This window comes from Engystomops pustulosus, chromosome 7 (assembly GCF_040894005.1).
Source record: "Engystomops pustulosus chromosome 7, aEngPut4.maternal, whole genome shotgun sequence".
Taxonomy (NCBI): domain Eukaryota; kingdom Metazoa; phylum Chordata; class Amphibia; order Anura; family Leptodactylidae; genus Engystomops; species Engystomops pustulosus.
The window spans coordinates 158,214,668-158,239,600 of NC_092417.1; the positions used below are offsets into that span (position 1 = coordinate 158,214,668).

Sequence of the window (24,933 nt, forward strand, 5' to 3'; positions counted from 1 at the left end):
TTGCAATGGTAGCAGCTGTGCCATGTATAAAACAATTCGAAAGCAATATCCATTTTGTGACATTAGATGGCATTCGAATTTATACAGCACACAGATCAATGGATTCGACGCTGAAGCTCGACAAACAATGCCACTATGTTCTAAATGACCTCCACAAATTGGCAGGTAACCATATTCCATTGCTTTCCACCTACGTGAATATTAATTCATGCCACAGCCATAAGTATTACAAAGTGACATTGTGCAGCTTCTTGTAAGGCTCAAATAAAATAAAAAAAACTACCGTATATACTCGTGTATAAGCCGAGTTTTTCAGCACAAAAAATGTGCTGAAAAACGTCCCCTCGGCTTATACACGAGTCAATACATAACATGCATACTTAAAAAATATTTAAAAAATAATAAACGTATATACTCACCCTCCGGTTGCCCCGACGTGCAGCGCTGCTCCCCCGATGTCCGCGCGGGTCCTCTTCAGGCTTCCGGCCCTTCTTCTTTCTTCTGCCGGGCGCCGCCATTGTTTTTCTCCCAGGCGGCGCCTAGTATGACGTCAGCAGCGGCGCCGCCGGAGGGTGAGTATATAAGTTTTTTTTTTTTTTTTTAATGCTGGGCTGTGCTGTATATTACTGGGGGCAAGCTGTATACTACTGGGGCAGGCTGTATATAACTGGGGGCAAGCTGTATACTACTGGGGGGCAAGCTGTATACTACTGGGGGAAAGCTGTATACTACTGGGGCAGGCTGTATATAACTGGGGGCAAGCTGTATACTACTGGGGGGCAAGCTGTATACTACTGGGGGAAAGCTGTATACTACTGGGGGCAGGCTGTAAACTACTGGGGGAAGGCTGTAAACTACTGGGGGCAGGCTGTATACTACTGGGGCAAGCTGTATACTACTGGGGGAAAGCTGTATACTACTGGGGGCAGGCTGTATACTACTGGGGGCAGGCTGTATACTACTGGGACAAGCTGTATACTACTGGGGGCAGGCTGTATACTACTGGGACAAGCTGTATACTACTGGGGCAAGCTGTATACTACTGGGGGCAAGCTGTAAACTACTGGGGACAAGCTGTATACTACTGGGGCAAGCTGTATACTACTGGGGGCAGGCTTTATACTACTGGGGCCAGCTTTATACTACTGGGGCCAGCTGTATACTACTGGGGGCAGGCTGTATACTACTTGGACAAGCTGTATACTACTGGGGCAAGCTGTATCCTACTGGGGGCAAGCTGTATACTACTGGGGGCAAGCTGTATACTACTGGGGGCAGTGCTGTATACTACTGGGGGCAGGCTGTATACTACTGGGGGCAGGCTGGCTATATACTGGGGGGGGGGTCTGTGACCAATGCATTTCCCACCCTCGGCTTATACTCGAGTCAATAGGTCTTCCCAGTTTTTGATGGTAAATTTAGGGGTCTCGGCTTATACTCGGGTTGGCTTATACTCGAGTATATACAGTATATTTAAAAAAAAATGGCCACACATTCTATATATCACAAAAAAAATGTTCTACGCTTGCAAATTTGTAGCCTATTTGGTTATGACTTCTATGCTCTATGACGCACATTATCATCCTGAATGACTTATAATTAGGATACATTATTATTCTACTATTATACTCATTTAAAATTGAATCAATGAATTGGCCCAATGAATCAACTAGAATTTTGAGTCTAGTAGGATTCCTGGAAAACCCCTCTGGTTAAGTACATTTTTTGTTACCTTTGACCCCAGGAGCTTTCCAGGATTCCTTGAAACTCAATCTATTATTCTGGTGTTTCGGTGTGAGTGATGCTTCATCTATAGCATAGAAGAGGGTAGAGTACTCCCTATGGCAGAGATGGCGAACGTTTGAGAGACCAAGGCCCCAAACTTCAACTAAAATCCATGTATTAATTACAAATCGCCAACATGGCAATTTAAGCCTTAACTTATTGCCACCTCCTCTGTCATAGCTTTCAACCATATTGGCATCCGGAGGACACCAATACAGAAGGAAAAAGGAGGAGAATTCAGATTATTATTGTAGTTTAACTCCAGGGTTGCCTAAACAGGAAGAATCATGGGCTCAGAGTAGGAGCTGCAAGGATGATAAAACTGCACCTCCTCACTCCTGCAATCCCAGGCAGCTAAGGATGTGTCACTTTAAAACAGAACTGAGTGTGGTACGTGCAAGGCATCCTCAGACTGCAGGAGGAGAATCTGAGTCTTATTCGGGAAACTCCTTGCTCGGGTGATGGTCTTTGTACCCAGAGAGAGGACTCTGAGTGACATCTTTGGCACCTGTGCCATAGGTCCGCCACTGCTATCCTATGGTCTATTGGTCTATCTCCAAGTGACATAGCTTGATTGACAGGTTTATCTTTGTTCCATATTGAGAGATTAAAAAAGATTCATAATCATGTCACAACTCTTAATGTAGATACAAACATATGGAGAATATTGTGTATTGATCACCAACAATATAGACAATAAGTGGATTTAAATTAGGTGACATTTTGGACAACCATTCATGGTGATATTCCAGTAAACTACGCATTAAGTCCTATTAAAGCTATGTATGACTTCCCCACTCCTATGCACATTTACTCGCCCATTAACTATAGAACCTCTATATACCATAATCCCATGCATGGTATGCATCCCATGCATCCACTGCTATAGGGTATGACCTCCGATGCGCCCACTCCTAAAGTTAATGATACAAAGTCAGTCTGGCAGCATTGTGGCCATGAAGAACATCTGGACATTCTAAGCATGGGACCTTCATTGACCAATAGCAAATACGGCCTTCCTTGGCTGAAATTTATCTACTCATAAATGGTCAAGAAGCACAAAAAACTTCAATATATGTGTATTAGCTCTACGTAGGCCGGCAACAGTTTCTCTGCCCATAAATAATAAGCAGCACTCCAGACATCCTATATGGGAATACCAATGTAGTCTTTTTTGTACCTCTACTCATGTTTCGGCTCAGATGGGGGGCTTCCAAGCACTTTTCCTCAGACCCACAACTGACCATGGATGGAATAACCTATTAGTTGCCTAGAAAGCTTCTTATTTTTATATTTTTTATTTGTCTATATACAGGTAATCCTCAGGTTACGTACAAGATAGGTTCCATAGGTTCGTTCTTAAGTTAAATTTGCATGTAAGTCGAAATTTTATATTTTATAATTGTAGATCCAGACAAAATTTTTGCTGCAGTGACATTTTTTTGCTGTAATTGCACCTAGGTTTATCAATAAAACTTCATAAGAGACACCTTACAGCTGATCCTTTCTGCCTGGGACTATAGTAAAGCATCCAGAGAGCCTCACCAAAGGTCACAGTAGACAGAGGGGTCCGTCTTTAACTAGGGCCGTAGTAAATATGCGGTACATTTCAATTACACATCTTGGCAACATCAACCCAACCTTGCATCTCTTCATCTCACTTTAGCTTTTCCATAGAGCTGATTACAAAATGTATAGAGTTCATACTTGTATATGCTGTCTCCGCATGCCGCTATTTATTCCTAGACAGGTGATTCTAATAAAAGCCGGCATGCAGGTGCACAAAGTATAACCATAAGACTGATTTCTGAGGATGGAGGCGGCAGATGTGTCAACTATCCCAATTTGTGTGAATGAGAAGATTGGATCATTTACACATTTTATATGTATTTAAAAAAAGTTTATGATATGTGTATTCTATTTTTGATGCACCTTTAATTAAAATAACCTTTTTTAGCTTTATAAAATACCATAATAATCTATATTTCTGTGTTGTTACTGAGCTATTCTAATGGTTTGGAATAGATAGAATTTTGTTTCTTATCTATAAAAGGTAAAATAGTAATTTACGTTTTTAGTATGCTTATATTTTCGTTGTCCAATAATGTACTGTGCAACCAATTCTGAATTCTGCCACAGGGCAACATATTGTTTGCGTATGGCATAGGATAAATATAACAACATTTGCATCTATAGGGCCAGATTTATCACTTTTCTGCGTGTAAGAATTATCACAAGCTACAACCATCTGTGATAAGTTGAATTCCTGCCGCTTATTAATCACTTTACTTTAACACAGTTTAGGCACAATTTTGGCTCAGTTTAGGCGCAATGTTAGATTCAGGCACTTACATGTGATCCTGCTACAAGCTCCTCTCTGCTTCTCCCACAGCCCAGAATGAAGATAACACTCACAGCAGCACCCAGGTGTGTGATACCCTGCACCCAGTGACCTCCTCAGCAGGGGCTTCTCCTGGAGGGGATCCCCCAGTGCCGGTCTCCTGCTGCACCCCTGTAATTCTGCACAATATCCCCCTCAGACACCAGTGTCACCCTGCTTCACGGGGGAAACTTCTCTGTAGTATCTGCAAAATTCTGCAAACTTCTCTCCTGTCCTGCTCTGTGCTGAGGCTTCTGCAGATTGTTTAGTAAATAGAAGGTCATTACCTGTAAATAGAGTCTGCAGGCAGTGTATATAATGCCTGTACTGTAATATCTGTACTAATGTCTGTAGTGTCTGTATTATTTGTACTAGTGTATGCAGTGTCTGTATTATCTGTACTAGAGTCTGCAGTGTCTGTATTATCTGTACTAGTGTCTGTAGTATCTTTAATGTGTGTCTGGCTGAGCTTTGCTGCTGGGGATAAGCTGCTCTGTACAGGGGCTCAGTGCTTACTTCTCAGTTAAGGCTACCTTCGGGCTGGAGTGTTTTTGTGCATGTTTTTGCACAAGTACACAAGTAATGAATATTATATTAGGCGCATCAAAACATCTGGATTGATAGGATAAATGGGGGAAACCTGGTTATTTTTGCTGAGTGGCTAAATTGGCGTTTAGTCGCAAAAATGGCGCAAAAAACGTGCGCCAGTATGAAAAGGCGCAGAAACAACAGAAAAAACGAGTGATAAATGTGGCCCATAATCTTTAAAGGAAATCTATCATCAATATCCAGCATGATAAACCAGAAACACTTACTCATAGATCCCGGCTTCATGAATGTGTGGGGGGCTTTATTTCAAATGTTGGCTCTGCATCAGTGTAACTTTTTTAACTGTTTACAAGAACAAAGCTACATGGGAAAGAAGGGTGGGTTCTTCCTGTTGGTTTTTACTTCAACAGTTTCATGACTTTTGCAAGATTTTCAAAGGTCCAGGAATGTCTCTTTCTATGTCCTTTGACCCTTGCTACTTTCTTGACTATTCTTTGCCTCACAGTTCTGTAGCTTGCAGCCATCTTTGTTATCCTGACTACTCTTATGTCTGTCTATATCAGTTTGCGTCTTTGTCATCTGCTCTGAGCACATATGCATAGTAAGAAAAATGTCACCCAGTTTGCTCCTGTGAGTTAGCACAGGGCCTGGCAAGTAGGCAGGAAGAGAGATTGTGGGTTAGTTCTGGGCCCACGCCTCTTCCTTGTCTTGACACAAGAAGCACAGCAAGAAGTGTTGCTTTCATTGTTTTGTTGAATGACCCTATAAGATCCATTTTCAAAAATATAAAATTACATTTATGTCCTTTACCTAATTTATATTACATTTTTACATATCTTTAATTTTCTTTAAAGTACAAAAATTCTAAAATATTACTGCAAACTGTCTTATTCATTGACAATTCTTAATAATCATTTTCTTGCTGGAAGATGAAAGGTCTATTACTAGTGATAAATAAATCTGCTAAAAAGATTAATAGATTATTATTAACTGCACCACTGACTAATGTCAACAGTAAAGCTCAGGAATCGGTTCAAGTGATTGTGCTGCGAACCGTTCCGGAAAGCCAATTCAGCGTTCCCTCTAATGTATTCTTCCCAGTGACTTGTTTATTTACTCTTATAAGAATGTCAAATTTGCATAAATTTGAAATTTCCCTTAGAAAAAAAAAAATGAAATGATCGGCGTATTCTCGACTCTTCCCTTTACTGGATGAGTTTGCTTGGTGAAGAAATTGCACACAAAGGATTTACAGCGATGAATTATTGTGATCCTGGCACATAATATGAAAGCTGTTATTTTGTCTGAGACATAAAATGTGACACATGCAGATTTCCTATGGTGACAATTTTTTAATCCCAATAAAATTAATTTTGGTACTGTTAGAAGGGGAATAAAAGCTGGTCATGATGTGGCAACATCATTTCTATCAGTTTTGTTATGGGGGGGGGCACCAGATGGTGGCCTATCTTCTCTCATGTAATAGACATGCATGTTTGTTGTTGAGGTCACCCCCAACAGGAGACAAAGGGATAGAGCCAAGCGCCAAATCCAGCTCACCACCTTCATCTATGTGACCCATAAAGTTGCAGCAATAGAAAATCTGAATCAGCAGATGCATCTCCACAACAACCATGGATAGATCTTCATTGGTGCTCCTGCTCCAGGCCATCTGGTAGCCCTAGTACATAATGATTGTGTAACATCCTTACAAATCAACCACCCCTTTATGCCTTATATATTACAGGTATTTTTGCAGGAAATGGTCAGTTAGGTGTAAGGTGTTTGGAAATTGAAGAATTTAGGACTAGTTAAGAGGAGAACATATGTGAACATATGCAAGAGGTCAATCATAACCAAGCACTGTCCTCTGCTTATATTTGGCAGTTCCAGACATATGTAGGGAGAAAGGCCATGTCTGTATAGTTTGTTCTGCTAGAGTCAAGTTTCGCTGCTTACAATGTAGTTTTAGATTCCAGGAAGCATCGTTTTCTAATTTTCAAGAACCTCAGAGACATTTTACCATATTTGTTGCGGATAGGTTGGAGGTGCCTAAATTGTTACATGTACTAAATAGGGTGCAAATCATCTCAGGGCAGGGTTAAAGGGTAGGCTCCCTGGGAATGTGCCCAGGGGCCCCCACCATTTTACCTTCAAAGGGGCCCCAACCAAATCACATTGGCTGCATGAATCGCCCACAGTATGTGCAGGTCTGGCTCGGCTTTTCTCTGAACCGGCAGCTATTGGCATATGGTAGAAAAAAAAATCTCGGCAGTCATTAAACAGCTGTTCACATTTACTGCAATATTACTGTTGTTACCATATGGCAAGTGCCATCCTTCCAAAAATGACCTGCCCACACAACTAATAAAAGCAGCTAATCTTTTAATACCCCTCAGATGGTTGCAAAAAGAGCACCCACAGTAAAGGAATGGCTAAGTAAAGTAGATGAAATTTGCAAGATGGAGAAACAATGTAGTCGGGAAAACAGTATACACAATGGGGGGTCATCAAATTTTATTTTTCTTCCTTTTTTTCTGTCCTTTTTGGGACGTTTCTCGTCCGTATCATACATTTTCCTCTATTCCAGATGCACTAAAATGTTGCAAAGAAGTGACTTGAGACATTTGTGCAACATATTTAAAGACAAAATGTCTCAAAAAGAGATCTGATGAAAAATACAAGCCAAAACAAATAGAGATAAGATAAATGACCCCCGCAATCAGCTCTGCTGCATTTCTGCTATATCACACTATGAGGTCTGATGTGTCTCCCTCCCCCTCTCCGGAGAAAGAACTAATCTGCCCGTAGCTTGTAGTTCTCCTCCCGCTGATACTTGCTGGCAGGAAGTAAGTTTGTATCAGTGTGAGTTCTGTCCTACAAGTCAGGGGGAGGGGGCTAAAGGCAGGGAGCAGAGAACAGAAAAGACCTCAACTCCACAACCTAAGGCAAGATGGCTTCCGACTATACAGGGTCATGTCTCGGGGCTACTGAAATTGTGTATACCAGGACTGATAGAGACAGGTTGGAATTATATCTGTGAAATGCTTTATTTTTGTACATAACAGTGAATTAGAGAATGTGTTATTTTGTTATCCTGAGGACATTGAAGAAACTTGTCCTTGTGGGAATATCCCTTTAAGATATATACAACCTTGTTTATGTTATGTTTATTTGTTTAAAAATACTTGATAGTTTTCATTTTAGGAATCAGGGCTCTTCAACATGGGTCCAGAGGACCCCGGGTTCTAACCCATAAATGCTATCTCAACGCCACCTTGTACGTTCTGCCCCCACCCTTCCCCACTAACCCTCCTCCTTTCCAGATTTCACTCATCGATCCTATGTAAGTCAATTTTCCTCCTTAATCCCCCCCCCCTCCCCAGGGCAAATCAAATTACGTGTTACAATACACCGGTGCTATTATGGTATAATGGCATTATGAAAACATTTCGGCTGCATCACTGTATACCCTCTGTCTTTTGCCTTGTATTCCTGTTAAAAAACCACAAAACAATTGATACAAAAAAAGAATCTCAGAAACATCCCCGACTTTGTATTTTGATAGTAATTGTATTTTAGATCTTGAGTCGTTTTAATTGAACGTGTTAATTCCTTTAAACAAACAGATTTAATGTAAGTTGAACTACGGAGTCATTTGTACTGTATTCAGTGTGTTGCCTCATTATGAAGTAACTTTTGCAATTTTCCGCTGTGCTACATTTCATTGAAATGTCACGGCAAACATTACGGTACAAGCTTACTTAAACAGAAATAATAAAACACAAGGCTCTACATGCAAAACAAATACACCGTTTTTTGTGAGGATAGATTGTAAATACACTGCGTTTGAAAATCAGTTTCCATGTGATGGCCATGACTATAGAGAGCTGGACTTCCGTAATGTGTTATTAAGAAAACTGTAATGGCATTAAACAAATATATAAAGATGGCAGATTTTTGACAGAAGCCCAAAATTTCAAAGCACATCCTACAACTACCCACCTCCAGAAAACATCTTTTTTTTACTTATCTGCTCATGCACTCATGAAAGAGTGGAGATCCAATGGAATGGGGCACATTTACTAAGAATGTAGGAAACTTCACTAAAAGTGCTCTGCCTGTGTATAATGCTGGGTGCAACCGATTCATTAAGAACGTGCCCTAGAAATCATGATTCTGGCGCTTCCCTGCAACTTTTTTTGGTGCACCTTTAACATTGGACATGCGACAGAAGTTGCATGTTAAATCAAGTGCACGCTCTGACTGAGCGGCGGAACGGAACGCCGGAATGCCCCCTCATTTTTTTTTGTTGCACGGTGCATAGTGCAGCTGTGCCACAAAACGGTCACGTGCGACACCTTTGTGGTGCAGACACTTCTTAAATACCTGTGCAAGCAGTTTACACTAGAAAGAATGTGCACAGTCTTAGTAAATGTGTCCCAAAGGGGCACATTTTCTTACCCGTCCTGATGCATTCCACAAAAGTGCATTGTCTGACCAGATTGCACTCTGCCATGATTCACTACAATCGTGCACCCGATATCCTGCATGTGTCACTTCCCCACTCAGGTCTGCCAGAGTTCACCTTCTTCTTCCTGGTGCATGTAAGTGCTTGGGCTTGCGACATAATTTGAAAGTTAAATCCCGCACTCAGTCCAGATCAGTCAGATCGTCTCGGCACGCCCCCCAATTTCTGTTGCATGAATGCCAGTGCAACTGCGCCACAATCCGATTGCCTGCAACAAAAATAAATACCTGTCACAGCAGAGCAATCGGAAAATTTGACGAAAGTGCGTCCACAGACCCTTAGTAAATAAGCCCCAATGTGTTTGGGTATTGTGGGATACCATAACAACTCCAGACCCTTTGAAATTCTGGTTAAGATTCTGAATTTGTGAATGAACCACACCATAGGCAATGGGATAAATGGGACCCTAATAGTGTCAAATGACAACAATCATGGACTAACTGTTGTCCTTTCACAAAGTAGAATTATGGAAGTCCTTGACAAAAACGTTAAAATAGTTTTATAATATATGATATCAGAAAAGTTCTATGTGTCAACTCAAGTAATATTCTTAAGCTTTGATATTCTAAATCTAATTCTCAATTTTTGTGTTTTTTCTAAAGACGTTGGATCTTACCAAATCCAATCTGCTTGTTCAGCACTAAAATGAAACCTAAAATAGCAATTACCCAGAATGCGGCAGATTTCCCTTTTATCATGACATTGTCTTCGGGATATTTCATAGTGATTCACTTCAATAGCCATAAATGTCCTTTTCTTAAGGTATTGAAATGAAATCTCATCTTCAGCCGCTAACAAGATGCAATGGAATTGTGTCCCGTAGCTTGGCACATGTACATAAATTGATAGGCTAGTTACTTTTAAACTCCGATGTGTTATTACTATGTATGCGAAAGTGGTTCATTGTTATGGTTACTGCACATTAGATGAAATTCACAAGTTCAACCCGGTACGTGTTATGTTTTAGTGAATTAGCTAAAGCTCACAAATTTCCTCTACGGCGTCTCTTACTCTGCCGAATAAGCCCATATCCATAAGGACATTACATCATGTAGTTTAGACTCTTTAGTTTTTTTAAAGAAGTATTCCAAGGTTATGTCTTATCCTCCAATACAAAGATCTGTAAAAGCATGAGGGGAAGCATTATTAAGTAGGTCTTTACATCAGAAATCCTTTGTGACTGATCTTACCACAAACACTTTACAAACCGGGAAAGGTCAATTGCTCTGTGGCTTTCCGACCAACAAGCTCACTAATAAACAATAAAAGCTAACGAGACAGAGCGTCTTCACACAACACACCAAAAGACAAGGTTAAAGGGATTTTACAAGTTAAAAATATTAATGACTAATGCTTAAGACAGGTCAACAATATCAAATTGGTGGGGGTCCTTCAAACGGCACCCCAACAAATCAGTAGTTTTCAGTAGCTGCTATACAGAGAATGGAACAGGAAGCAGATAGACAACTGAGTCAACTGCAACTTTTCTCCTATCGGAATAAATAGGAGTTAATCAGCAGTAACCTGGTCTGACCACTAGACAAAGAACTGAGCTGTCTTCTTCCTGTTTTATTCTCTGATTACCTGAACCTTCTATAAAGGTTCTGGATGTTAGACCCTCCATAAATCTAATGATCTAGGTTTCAAATTTTGAGGGATGAGTGGACCCAAAACTGAAAGATCTGTTTGGGTCCAGCTACTGAACCCGAGCACTCACCCCACTGGTTACACCAGTGATTGGTGCTGGTACCGATTATGAGTCTTACCCTTTAAATGCCACCGGCAAAGCGTGTCACAATTCTCTTAGGGATCGTCACTTTCCGTGACAGCAATGATCCTAGAGTAAATGTTAGAGCATACTCAATGCCAATATTAGAAGAGATACACCCTGAACCACCGGTGGTACCAGCAGTCGGGGACATGAGCTGAAGTCCATGTTCAGCTTCGGGGACTGAATCCATAATGTTTGGCACAGGCTTGATCATTGTGGTTCAGGTCCACTCATCGCTAATATTTTTATGATATTATATATTTTGCCAGAAAAAGAAACCCTGTAATATTTGTTTTTACATTCTACAACTAGTTTTGAGTATGTACCAAAGTGTTCTCTCTGTCTTTTTTAAATTTATACCAAATCGTTTGGGGCAAGATTTATTCTTCTTTTTAGGAAAAAATCCTACTGGAAACATCAACACTGGTGAAGCATCCGGTAATGTTTGGGAGAGCACACCAAGTGGATGGGAGTGGTACTACAAACAAAAGGGAATAGTGCGGTTAACATTTTACTGAGTAGTTTTGCATAACAAACTTCAGAATAAGTTTGTAAAAGCAGTACTTAGCCATCCCACCTTTTAACTTTATTATAACTATTTCATGTACTTTATTATTCATTCATATAAATGAAAGCCTTTTAAATGCTGCTGGTTACTATGGAAACAGTAAAGAATTACTAAAAGCTTGCTTAGCCCTTGTAGCTTAACCTCTTGCTGCAGACAGTTTTCATTACAGGCATTTTACTTTTTTTATTTCCATGTCAATTTTTTGATTTGAGGGTTTTTTTTTTAAAACGACTAGTATTTTTTTTTAAATCACAAATCTAAATTTTATATTTGTGTCGAACTTTGCAAGGTTTTTAAACCGTGTAAGAAAAGTATTTTTTTGGCGATTGAGGCAAGGAGAGCCATAGTTTTTATTGGTATCATGTTTTGGAGATGAGTTTGTAGCTTTATGTGATTTTCATTTCAATTGTGCAAAATGTTATTATTGACGGTTTATTGTTATTGTTTTTTTTTTACTTATTGCAATCATTTTTTCCCAAATGGAGACTAGAACCTTGTTTAATATAACTTGTACAATACATTGCAATTTTTCTTTATTTCTAAAATAAACAATGAATGTATTACTTATCCTGTTTTTTCTGCAGGAGACCTATTGGGAAATGGATGTAACTAGAGATGAGCGAGCACTAAAATGCTCGGGTGCTCGTTATTCGAGACGAACTTTTCCTGATGCTTCTGATAAGTTAGCAGATGTATGCAAACATCTGCAATCTATTCTTCACTGTTCCGCGCGTATATTATCTCCCGACAAGTTAGCAGATGTGAAGAACAGTGAAGAATAGAATAAAAACAGTGAACACAAGATCATTTAAGTGAAAAACACAGTGAAGAATAGATTGCAGATGTTCAGCACATCTGCTTAATTGTCGGGAGATACGCTGTCCCGGGATCCGCTGCTCTTCTTCCACTGAAGTCTCCCCGATGTCTCCGTGCCACTGCCCGATGTCTCCGTGCCGCTGCCCGATGTCTCCGTGCCGCTGCCCGATGTCTCCGTGCCCCGATGTCACCGTGCCCCGATGTCACCGTGCCCCGATGTCACCGTGCCCCGATGTCTCCGTGCCCCTATGTCTCCGTGCCCCGATGTCTCCGTGCCCCTATGTCTCCGTGCCCCTATGTCTCCGTGCCCCGATGTCTCCGTGCCCCGATGTCTCCGTGCCCCGATGTCTCCGTGCCCCTATGTCTCCGTGCCCCGATGTCTCCGTGCCCCGATGTCTCCATGCCCCGATGTCTCCGTGCCCCTATGTCTCCGTGCCCCGATGTCTCCGTGCCCCTATGTCTCCGTGCCCCTATGTCTCCGTGCCCCGATGTCTCTGTGCCCCGATGTCTTCGTGCCCCGATGTCTCCGTGCCGCTGCCTGATGTCTCCGTGCCGCTGCCCGATGTCACCGTGCCCCGATGTCTCCGTGCCCCGATGTCTCCGTGCCCCGATGTCTCCGTGCCCCAATGTCTCCGTGCCCCTATGTCTCCGTGCCCCTATGTCTCCGTGCCCCTATGTCTCCATGCCCCGATGTCTCCGTGCCCCGATGTCTCCATGCCCCGATGTCTCCGTGCCCCTATATCTCCGTGCCCCTATGTCTCCGTGCCCCTATGTCTCCGTGCCGCTCCGTGTCGCTGCCCGATGTCTCCGTGCCACTGCCCGATGTCTCTGTGCTGCTCCCCGGTGTCTCTGTGCTGCTCCCCGGTGTCTCTGTCCTGCTCACCGTGTTCTTCAATGTGTTCTTCACGCATATATATTGTTCTTCACATGCTATTTTGTTCGCACCGTTCCGCGCGTATCTTCCGACAAGTAAGCAGATGTGCCGAACATCTGTAATCTATTCTTCACTGTGTTCTTTACTGTGTTTTTCACTTAAATGATCCTGTGTTCACTGTGTTCACTGTTTTTATTCTATTCTTCATTGTTCTTCACTGTGTTTTTTTAATTAAATGCTCGATCTCGAGCAGGGGAAATACTCGTCCGAGCAACGAGCCGTTTCGAGTACCTTAATACTCGAACGAGCATCAAGCTCGGACGAGTATACTCGCTCATCTCTAGATGTAACAGCTTCATTTTCTAAGAAACATCTTAAAAATAAAGGGGCTTAAAAATGAACACAAAATGCACACCAACTATATCAAGCCCGGGAAAGGGCAAATTTTTTCTCCCCTCTTTTACGCCCTTCATCCCAATGGGAGGAGCAAGGTGTGGCAGGGTGGGGACCATAACAAATATACTTTGGTCTGCACCAGAATACTGGTAAACATTACAAGCGGTCCCCGGGTTACATACAAGATAGGGTCCATAGGTTTGTTGTTAAGTTGAAATTGTATGTAAGTCAAAACTGTATATTTTATAATTGTAGTTCTAGGCTATTTTCTTTTTCCCCAGTGACAATTAGAGTATCAAATTTTTTTGCTGTAATGGGACCAAGGATTATCAAGAAACCTTTATTAGAGACACTTTACAGCTGATTATTGCAATCTAGAACTATAGTAAAGCATCCAGAGAGCTTCACCAGAGGTCATAGGGGGCAGAGGGGTCCGTCTTTAACTACAGGTTGTCTGTAAGTCAGGTTTCCCTAAGTAGGCGACCGCCTGTATAGCTGAATTGTAATCCAGGGTGGACCTTGCATACATTTTCAAGTGAGCTATGAAAAATTACCAACTATTTATAAGTCCATGCACCTCATTTTCCCAAAGTAAGTATACAGTTATTATTTTAAGTGTTAGGGTTGGGTAACACAGAAGACAGGGGATAGTGTGCCCTGAGCTTGCCCCAACCTCTGTCCCTTCCTATAGCCCCCCATGCTAAACCGTGGGGCGACTACTTGAAGACTCGAAATACATTGGATAAGTGTGGTAAGGGAAACACAAACAGACTGACAAACATAAAACACAAAAGAATGGTAAACTAGCCGGATTCACAACGAGAGGGTACATCAATAACAAAGTCAGAAGGCAAAACGTCAATGTCAAAAACTAGCCGAGGTAACAACGATACAGATACAGATACAGAGCGAGTCACACCTAATGCAGCGAGCGAGTGCTGAAGGGTTTTCAAACACTGGCACAGGTGACTAGTGAAGCTGCAATTTATGCAGCCAGAACTCCACCTCCAGAACCTGATAGGAGCTGGACAGCTTCTGGGAATTAACCCCTCATGGTGCAGAACACCCAGGCATCATGCAGAGGTACCACAAGTCCCAGCAGTTCCGAACACAACTCCTAGACAGCGCGAGATCTTAGCAGCCGCTGCCCGGGATGAGAGGTGGAGTTTGCGCAGATACGCGCCGGGGGTCGGAGAACGCTGCTGGCACCAGCAGAAGAACCAGAAGTCCCAGCATTCTCCCTAGCGACCCTGACATTAAGTTCTTTTGGCCGCGGCCTTGGACCATGTGTTCCTGGGACCAGTCTTGGGCCATGGCCCGGTGGTTGGGGACCATTTCATTAAAGGATGTAAAAAGATTTGGTGGGGGTGGTAACCATAACCCTCTTACATTTGGTTATCATGTATATCTTTCCCAGACATCTTTTCCATTAAATAGATGTTTTTTTTTCAAAAACAAGGTCTTCTTCTCAGACTTTGAATGGATGGCTTAAAAAAATCTAAACGAATTGATGTTTACGACTTGGGCAATATCTGCTCATGAATGCTACTTATTGGTCTTCAAAAATACCCGATTTTCCTGCAACCAAAAAGTGTCTCAAGTGTAGATTTTATAACATGCACAAAAAATTAACACTTTAAGAGAATCAGGTTGTATTTCTGGCCCTAAGTAGGATTTTGTACTACTCAGATGAAGCACAGAATCTCTTCCCACAGATGCTCTGTATTTACATCTTATCTGTTTTTTTTTTTTCTCCTGTAAGAATAAGTTTTCTTTAAGCTATAGCTGTCTGTCCCTTGTTCCAGGAAAAAGAAAAAACCTTTGAAGTTTTTGAAGAATAAATGCTCATCATTTATTGAAGTTCCTACGCCAGTCTTGTCTTCGATGATTATTTTTGCTGGAAGTCTAAAGGGACATGTTTAGTTTTATTAGTCTGAAAAGAAAAATAAGAGTTTACAGTCTGGTAACCTACAGTCATAAAAATACAGTATCATAGCTATAATAAATGACTCATGGCACACAGTATTAATGCCAGGAAGTGTCATAGCTCAAAATGATTTCTTACTATTTTATTATTCCTCAAGTACTATTAAAAAAAGATAAACCTCTTAAATCAAATAAATACATATTTTTAATGTGGATACATTTTATGTCTCCCAAATTTTTTTACTTAAAATATTTCAGTCCAACCTTTAATTTCCTTCCTTCGGGGGTGGTGGCCATTCAAGTGAATGGCCAACCATTTGATACAAAGGTTTTTACCCCAGGCTAAGCACCAAAATTTATGGTTTATTTAGGGGTATAGAATGTTTTTTTTTTTTTACGATACATTTCTATAGCATTGAATCAAATATCCAACAAAGTATGGATCCTTCTGTACAGATTGAATTCACTGGAGAATAGAAAACGGTAAAATATAACCTTGAAGTTATTGTTTAAAAATCGAGCCCTATCTCTGTGAACCATGAAAATATTAAATATCAAAAACTTGTAGAACAATGACTGAATTCATAAGGGACCATTTTCTGATTTCAGAAGTAAAGTAAAGTCCAAATTCAACCAGTATTATCACAACTATTCTAGTCAATGGTCCTGATTTTGACCCAATACCTTTTTAGCGAGTAGCACCTCATCCGGGGTGCCACATTGACATGTCGTATCAGCGTTGCTCCATGTATTCGTGAGACCACAGATATATTTTGAACTCACACCTTACACCTAACTGTCGATCACCCAGTATATGATCTCATGAGCCCCTAAACCAACTACAGCTCCCTGTGGACCTGTGGTTTAGGGTCTTAAATTGTGCTTTTTGAAGTCTGTAAATAGTGAAAAATGAAGAAAAAAACATTTATACCTACCTACGTGGCACATCTCTCTTACGATGTGATGCCTCCTCTCGCGATGCGGAAAGTGAATCTCAGATAATGACATGTCTATGCGTTAGCTCAATGTGGCTATTCTTTTTTGCCTATCTGGAACTGAGCCCATTACAGCTGCTTATCAATTCATATGTGTGTTGAAACTGTATTATTAGTATTTCCTCACATTAACAAGATGGCCCATTCTGTTTTTACCCCATTCTGACAAAGGCTACCATGCATAGATGTGTATGATCTCATGAACCCCAGATTCACACTCGTCTGGCAACCGTTTTCCCAACTATCTTAAGTTAAGACTTCAATAACTCCAGTAAATGCTACTAATCACCCTAAGTCACATTGTTTTGCAAAGCTATCTAAATGATTTGGTGTGTTTTGCTCTGTGTCAGTATATTCGAATCAAGTTGTCTGCATTGTTGCCAACTTTTTGGGGGTTTAAAGGGTCAAGTTGGCTTTCCAAATTTTCACTTATAGTCAATCTTCTGAAACCCCCAAAATTGCCATTTACAGGCCATGAACTATGTTAGAAGCTTCAATGAATTTGCACCTAGGTCATACCTGAAAGCAGTTATCTTTACAATCAAGAGGGTTACAGGAAACTGCATTTGTGTCTCTCAGAAAAGTAATTTCTTGGAACCAAAATAATATTTATTAGTTATACAGTGAACCACGTAAAGGTGCCTCTATTTTATGAAAACATAGTGGACCCAATTACAGAATTTCATAGAAATGTCAATAGCTTTTTATAGCTAAATGAAAATATGTTTACATGATTTCATAGTTCAAGGGGTTCTCTTGGAATTGGACAATGACAACCTCTCCATTGGCCTTTATTAGATTGATAAGGTGCCGCAGATATCTAAAGTGACCACAGTGTTTGGGTGTGTGTTGCTCACTGCTCATTAAGCACAGAGCTGTACATTGCACAGTGGATATGCTCGGTATTACAGTCCAATCTTATTCATTTATTGGCCTTACCTCCAACCGCGATCCTGTGACCAATTGTTATGATATCAATGGCCTTTGTAGATGCTGGATCCTCAGTTTATCATTGGGGTTTTTGGTGTGTCAAACACCTACTGATAACTGACTATTCTTTAGAAAATCCCCTAAAAGAGAACCTTTTATTTCGATTTGGGACCCCAAACCAACTACAGATCCTTATGGTCCTGTTGTTTAGGGTCCCAAATCAAGCTGTTTGAGGGCTGTAAATGGTGAAAAATGAAAAAAATAAACTTTTATACTTACCTATGTGAGTCCGATGAGGCACATCTCTCTCATCATGTGGCGCCTACTCTCAGGATGCGGCAAGTGAAGCCGGGATAATTCATTGTTCATGCGCCGTACCTGCTGTGCTTATGCAGTGAAACCTGGGTATACTAAGCTAACTTTACTGCAACACCTAGGTGCATTTGTTTTTTCATTTCTTACCAATCACTTCAATCATCTAGGGTGATTTGGGACACTAAAGGTTTGTAAGAACCTGTGGGTGGTTTAGTGTCCCAAATTGCTATAACAGGTTACCTTTAAATAAAAGGCTCCCAAATTATTTCTTATCGCTAAAAAGTGTTTAAAATTGCAAACAAACAAATTCTTACCAATTAGTGCATCCAGATTTGGGCTATAAACATTCACAATGGAATCTGCAGACCATCACCGGTCTGATATTGGTGTATGCCACAAGAGCACTGAACATAGTGACTGGTTGCTCCTCTCATCCAAGTATGGGGCAGAGAATAGGAACAATATTTCATTTTTTTTTAGATATTTTTGAAAGTTACTTTGGAGAGATATTGCTCCAAACTGGTTTATGTCAAAAACAATGCACTTTTGTTCTTGCTTAAAATATGTGAGTAAACAATGAAAAATTGGCTAAAATCAAAAGATGATTTATGTCATGAGCTGCGCTTTGTATTCCATTCAGTATGTACATGTTCTCGGACCAACATGACAGATTGATGTTAGCACAACAAGAATAACCTTTTCATGTTACTTTGAAACTGCTTCTTCTGTTTACCATCTAATTGGAGAATTAGTCACCATGAAGAATATAGAACTGACTTCTGTCTTCTCCTTGCTAGACAGGGCTATGATGACTTGGAAAAACAACTGAAGGAAGTTTTTATGGAGAGAAGCAGTATCCTCCGGCAGCTTTCCAAAACATCCCAGGAGCTTGAAGGCATCAAAGGAAATTTACGGGTCAGTCTATTTTATCTTCAAAAAATGTAACTAAATTTAATGACCCCCTGGCAACTAATATATGGAAATTAAACCAAATATATGTTTTCATATTACAACAAAATAATGTCCTCTAATGGAATGATATAATTCTAAAACAATAAAACAAGTCCTGGATTTGACAGCTCAAAACATAAGTTGAGCTGTCATTGCAGTCACATACTATGTGGATATTCTCTTCATCTTTCCAGAATAGATCTCTAGTTTTGAGTTTCCAATTGTTTGAACCTGTTCAAAAAATTGTTCCTTCCCAAGAGATTTTTTGAACAATTTTTTCTTCTATCATGCACTGAACATTGTTGTTGTTTTATGTCTTTGTTCTTAGAAAGTTCAAAAGCCTTGATTTTATTACATTGCAGGATCTCTCCTATGCCTTTCATGTTTTCATCATAGTCATCTTAATCTTGCCCCTTTATTTTAAACACTTCACATCGGTCAAAGCTATAAAACTTGTACAAGCCCGTCAAGATAGGGAAGAAGTATAAGCACTGGAGTTCCTTCAACCTCTGTCCGTGTCTAGTTTCCCTACACTGACCAATAGGTAACAACTGGATGACACAGTGGCCCACACTTACTAAAGATTTTTGGCACTCATTCTTCATGAATCTGCACTGCTCCAACAGAGTGCACCATTTTCTTGGTGCACCTTTAACATGGGGCATGTGACACACCTCTGACTTTGCATGTTAAATGCGGCGCACAGTCTGACTGAGCACCAGAGCGCCCAATTTAGTGCAAAATTTTGTGTTGTGTCGGGTATAGTGCAACGTGCACCACAAATGTATCTCAAACACTTCTTAAATACACGTGCAAGAAAATTTGCACATGAAATAAAACTGACGCAGGGGTTTTAGTAAATCTGGGCCATTGATTTAGATTGGATTTTGGTGCAATTGCGTCGGCTTTCATGCAACAGAAATTGGGGGACTTGGCCTTCAGACAACCTGACGGATTCGGAAAAAACGCGGAATTTAAAAACGGAATTGTGTCACAAGATCAAGCACTCAGATGCACCAGGAAGAAGAAGATGAACTCCGGTGGACCTCGGCGCAGAAGCGATGGATGCAGGAACTCGGGTGCATGATCGTAGTGAATCGCGGCAGACCCGAATCCTCGCCGGACAATGCACTGTGGGATCGCGACAGGACTGGGCAAGTAAATCTGCCCCACTGTGTTAAAACAAAGATTGCCACGAGGTACAGAATCATGATGCAGCAAGATGAAGTCACCTGTGTATAATACTAACCATGAGAAGTTCTAGAGCTGTTATTGAACCAATTCTGACAAAATCGCACAAATTTAAACTCACTATTTCCTAAGTTTTTTAAGATTCTGATGCATTTCACTTGGCCACGCTTAATTATTGTCTTCTTATACCTTAGAAATTGAAAAAAAAATAAGATACATGTCACCCAAACACATTACTCAGTAATTTTTCACAGAGGATTGCATCAGAGAATAAAAGAAACCTTTTTTATATATATCTTAAGAGAAAGTGCTTCTTTCTGCTCTTGCTTTCGATTTTTATCATCATCACTCCTTCCTTCTTAATCTGGGTGTTGATATTAAAATTTGAACAATGCAAACAAAGATTTTGAGAGGTAGCAACTGGAAACTGAATCATTTTTCAACAAAACATAATCCATAATCCATTTTCTTTAAAAAGTGTGTTTTATTTTTGTTTTGTGTTCAATCAACCCAAGCACCACTGCTTAAAATTGGTGGTCTGGTTTATGTCAATGAATAACATTTTTCTCCCTATGAACATTCCTGCAAAGATATAGTAGCTGTCAATCTGTGAGTGGCACTTTACTTACTGTACTCCTAAGGCCAGAATGAGTTAAGACTTCAGAAATTAATAATACAAGTTTACCAAAATTTTTTACCCAATTTTCAATTAGTTTGTTGACAGAAGCATTATCACACTACTATCAAGTCTATTCAATCTGATGTTCTCTTCAAAACTGTTCCTTTATAAAGAGTCTATCAATTTTTAAAATATCAAATTGCTACACAATTGCCCAGATATATTATTGTGCCCTCTCCAGTTTTTTTCTAAGTTTGCACAAAAAAAACCTCATGTTTTGCGCTTGCATGTGTATTTATGAAGTGTTTGCACCACTTTTGTTTAACGTTGCACTAAAACTGTGCATTTAAAGGAAACCTACCACCACTGATCTACCTATTAAGGTAGATTGGGTGATAGGTGCCTCTATTGTACTTGAGCATAGCCCTTTTAAGGGCTAATCCTCATGTCCCCACAATCATTTTATAACTTTTATTTCCCTAATATGCTAATTTTCTAAAGAGGCTACTGGGGTTTGAAGTAGCCGGAGCTAAGGATACATGGCACAGCTACTCCATGCCCCAGTAGCCTCTTTGGTCCTCCTACCAGATATCTTCGGCACGCAGCTACGAGGAACCGCGCGTCCTCATCTGCGAAGCCGGAATTTTGCACATGCAGCAGTGACCATTATAAAAAGTTTGCGGGGACGTGAGGATTAGCCCTTAAAAGGGCTATCCTCCCGTACAATAGAGGCCCCTACCACCCCATCTACCTTAATAGGTAGATCCATGGTGGAAAATTTCCTTTAAAGGGGCATGGTACTGCTTAGTCATTACTGCGCTGCCATAATTGTGTCATAACAGCATGAAGCAAAGTGCACCGAAAAAAACAGGCCAGATTAACTAAGAGTGGGCGCTAATACTGGATTTTTTTTGGCGCAAACTTAACATTATAGAGGCAAACTGGACTAAGGCAGATTACACCCGTTTTCATATATCTGGGCCAAAGCCTCACAATGTCGACAAGGAAGATGGAACACAAAACTTTGAGACAGCAAGACTTAAATACATGACTACAGCCATTTTCACTTCGCAGTCTGCATCGTCTATTTCATTAATTACATTTCCCAAGTTATTATTTTATTTGGCATGCTGAAACTTGGCAATGTATAAGACCCAAGTCTCCTACCTTTATTCAATTAAAATTTTGGCAGAGGTTTACAATAGAAGAAATACAAGCATCAACAACAAAAGAAAAAAAGATGACTTTATTTTTTAAAAAATGTTAATTTGAGCAAATTTTTACACTAAAACTTGTGATTTATTCTGTTTATGTGGGTTTTTTTTTCATTTTTATATATTTATATTTGTTTTATATTTTCCAGTTGTGTTTGTTTACAGTCAACATTTTTAGGCGTATTTTTTTATTGCTCTATTTCTGAGCAAACACGATAAATTAAAATATATTACTTTCTAGTCTTTGAGAAACAATGACATGTTTTCATTACCGTATTTCTAAGCAAACGTGATGAATTTCAATATTTTATTTTCTAGTCTTTGAAAAGCAATGAAGCGTCTTCCAAGAATGATGTTCAAAAACTTTTAGAATTGGAACAAAAACAAAGGTAAATGAACAAACGCTACGAAGAATCTTATAATTCTGAAATATACAGACAAATTGTGTAATTGTCTACTACAAAGGAGTTTAATGAACAACTAATTTGGCGTCCACTTGGGGCATTCTTATTTTCTCAATGTCATTTTGAAGGCTGAGTTTTTATAGTCTATGTGGAATAATTAACGCTTGTTAAAGGATTTGGTCTATGACCATGCAGAACTAGCTATTGCAAAGTAAACTCTTCCCAATGGTTTATGTTTTCTTTTATACATATAATTGCATTAATGAAAAATAAAAAGCACCACATTTTATCAAATACAGTATTATAGAAAAACCTAATTAAAAAGTCACATAAACATAAAGAAAATTATGTATTGTACTGTATTATCTGAGGGCTCAAATGCATATATATGCATAGGCTCCTCCCTAATCATGGGCATAGCAGAATTTTTTATAATAAAAAAAAATTTCAGCTACTTCCTGTATTTAAGCCAATCAAGATTAGTGAACTGCATCCATGGCATTTCTGAAAATGTTAACCTGTTAATTGAGATTTTCCCAAATCCTCGTTAACCAGGATAACGATAGGTGCAAAAAATACAGTTAGTGTTTTATTGCATGAAAGGGGTTAATCGGAACATCCCTGGTGCTCAAGAGTTTGAACTGGGGGATGTTTGTATCAAAACTTCCAGTAGCAGCCCCCTCTATTGCCTTGGCCTTTGTGAGGCTGAACATGCTGTGACCTTAATGAATGGTTACCACTTTATTTCAATCCGCCTGTAATGGCCTTTCCTTATGATAGTAGGACACACTTATTTGATATTTATACACTACATGTAATATTTGTACAGTAAATTACAAATATTCTCATCTCATCTGAGATTAGAATAGCAATTAGAGATGAGCGAACATGCTCGTCCGAGCTTGATGCTCGGTCGAGCATTAGGGTACTCGAAACTGCTCGTTACTCGGACGAATACTTCGCCCGCTCGAGAAAATGGCAGCTCCCGCCGTTTTGCTTTTTGGCGGCCAGAAACAGAGCCAATCACAAGCCAGGAGACTCTGCACTCCACCCAGCATGACGTGGTACCCTTACACGTCGATAGCAGTGGTTGGCTGGCCAGATCAGGTGACCCTGGGATAGACTAGCCGCTGGCCGCGCTGCTCGGATCATTCTGTCTCTGGATGCCGCTAGGGAGAGAGCTGCTGCTGGTCAGGGACAGCGTTAGGGTGCTAGTAGATTACTGTTAGGCAGGAGTGATTCAACAAGAACCCAACAGCCCTTCTTAGGGCTACAATAACGTTCTACTTTTTTTATTTTAATTTGCATCTATTACCATTTTGTGAGGAATTAGCAGGGGGACTTGCTACCGTTGTGTTTAGCTCTTAGTGGCACACATATCCATAGCAAAGGCCGAAGTGGGAAAATTCAGTAGGGGTTGGATTTCTATTAGGCACTAACTCAGTGTCATCTCATCTGGCATAGTAGTGTGCTTCCTTTGATACTTGGCTAGAAAATAGCCATAGGAGAATACAAATAGCTTCTTGAAGCCTACAGTAGCGTTCTATATATTTGATTTCTGGTTGATCTGCTGGTGGCTTTAGTTTCTGCAGTGCATGTACTTGCCAATTCTGAGCAATTTGTAGTGAGACTTGCGACCGCTGTGTTCTGCGCTTAGTGGCGCACATATCCATAGCAAAGGCTGAAGTGGGAAAATTCAGTAGGGGTTGGATTTCTATTAGGCACTAACTCAGTGTCATCTCATCTGGCATAGTAGTGTGCTTCCTTTGATACTTGGCTAGAAAATAGCCATAGGAGAATACAAATAGCTTCTTGAAGCCTACAGTAGCGTTCTGTATATTTGATTTCTGGTTGATCTGCTGGTGGCTGTAGTTTCTGCAGTGCATGTACTTGCCAATTCTGAGCAATTTGTAGTGAGACTTGCGACCGCTGTGTTCTGCGCTTAGTGGCGCACATATCCATAGCAAAGGCTGAAGTGGGAAAATTCAGTAGGGGTTGGATTTCTATTAGGCACTAACTCAGTGTCATCTCATCTGGCATAGTAGTGTGCTTCCTTTGATACTTGGCTAGAAAATAGCCATAGGAGAATACAAATAGCTTCTTGAAGCCTACAGTAGCGTTCTATATATTTGATTTCTGGTTGATCTGCTGGTGGCTGTAGTTTCTGCAGTGCATGTACTTGCCAATTCTGAGCAATTTGTAGTGAGACTTGCGACCGCTGTGTTCTGCGCTTAGTGGCGCACATATCCATAGCAAAGGCTGAAGTGGGAAAATTCAGTAGGGGTTGGATTTCTATTAGGCACTAACTCAGTGTCATCTCATCTGGCATAGTAGTGTGCTTCCTTTGATACTTGGCTAGAAAATAGCCATAGGAGAATACAAATAGCTTCTTGAAGCCTACAGTAGCGTTCTATATATTTGATTTCTGGTTGATCTGCTGGTGGCTGTAGTTTCTGCAGTGCATGTACTTGCCAATTCTGAGCAATTTGTAGTGAGACTTGCGACCGCTGTGTTCTGCGCTTAGTGGCGCACATATCCATAGCAAAGGCCGAAGTGGGAAAATTCAGTAGGGGTTGGATTTCTATTAGGCACTAACTCAGTGTCATCTCATCTGGCATAGTAGTGTGCTTCCTTTGATACTTGGCTAGAAAATAGCCATAGGAGAATACAAATAGCTTCTTGAAGCCTACAGTAGCGTTCTATATATTTGATTTCTGG

At 40.4% G+C, this 24,933-nt stretch overlaps 1 protein-coding gene across 2 annotated transcripts in view; it reads left to right on the forward strand.

Annotated features, from left to right (window-relative positions):
• Positions 1–24,933, forward strand: part of LUZP2 (leucine zipper protein 2) — a 394,297-nt gene that overhangs the window by 187,198 nt on the left and 182,166 nt on the right. For both annotated transcript variants that reach the window (XM_072118540.1, XM_072118541.1), the window contains exons 2-3: positions 18,634–18,751; positions 22,130–22,200. In XM_072118540.1, coding sequence (XP_071974641.1) covers positions 18,634–18,751; positions 22,130–22,200 — 189 coding nt within the window. The remainder of the gene's footprint in view (positions 1–18,633; positions 18,752–22,129; positions 22,201–24,933) is intronic.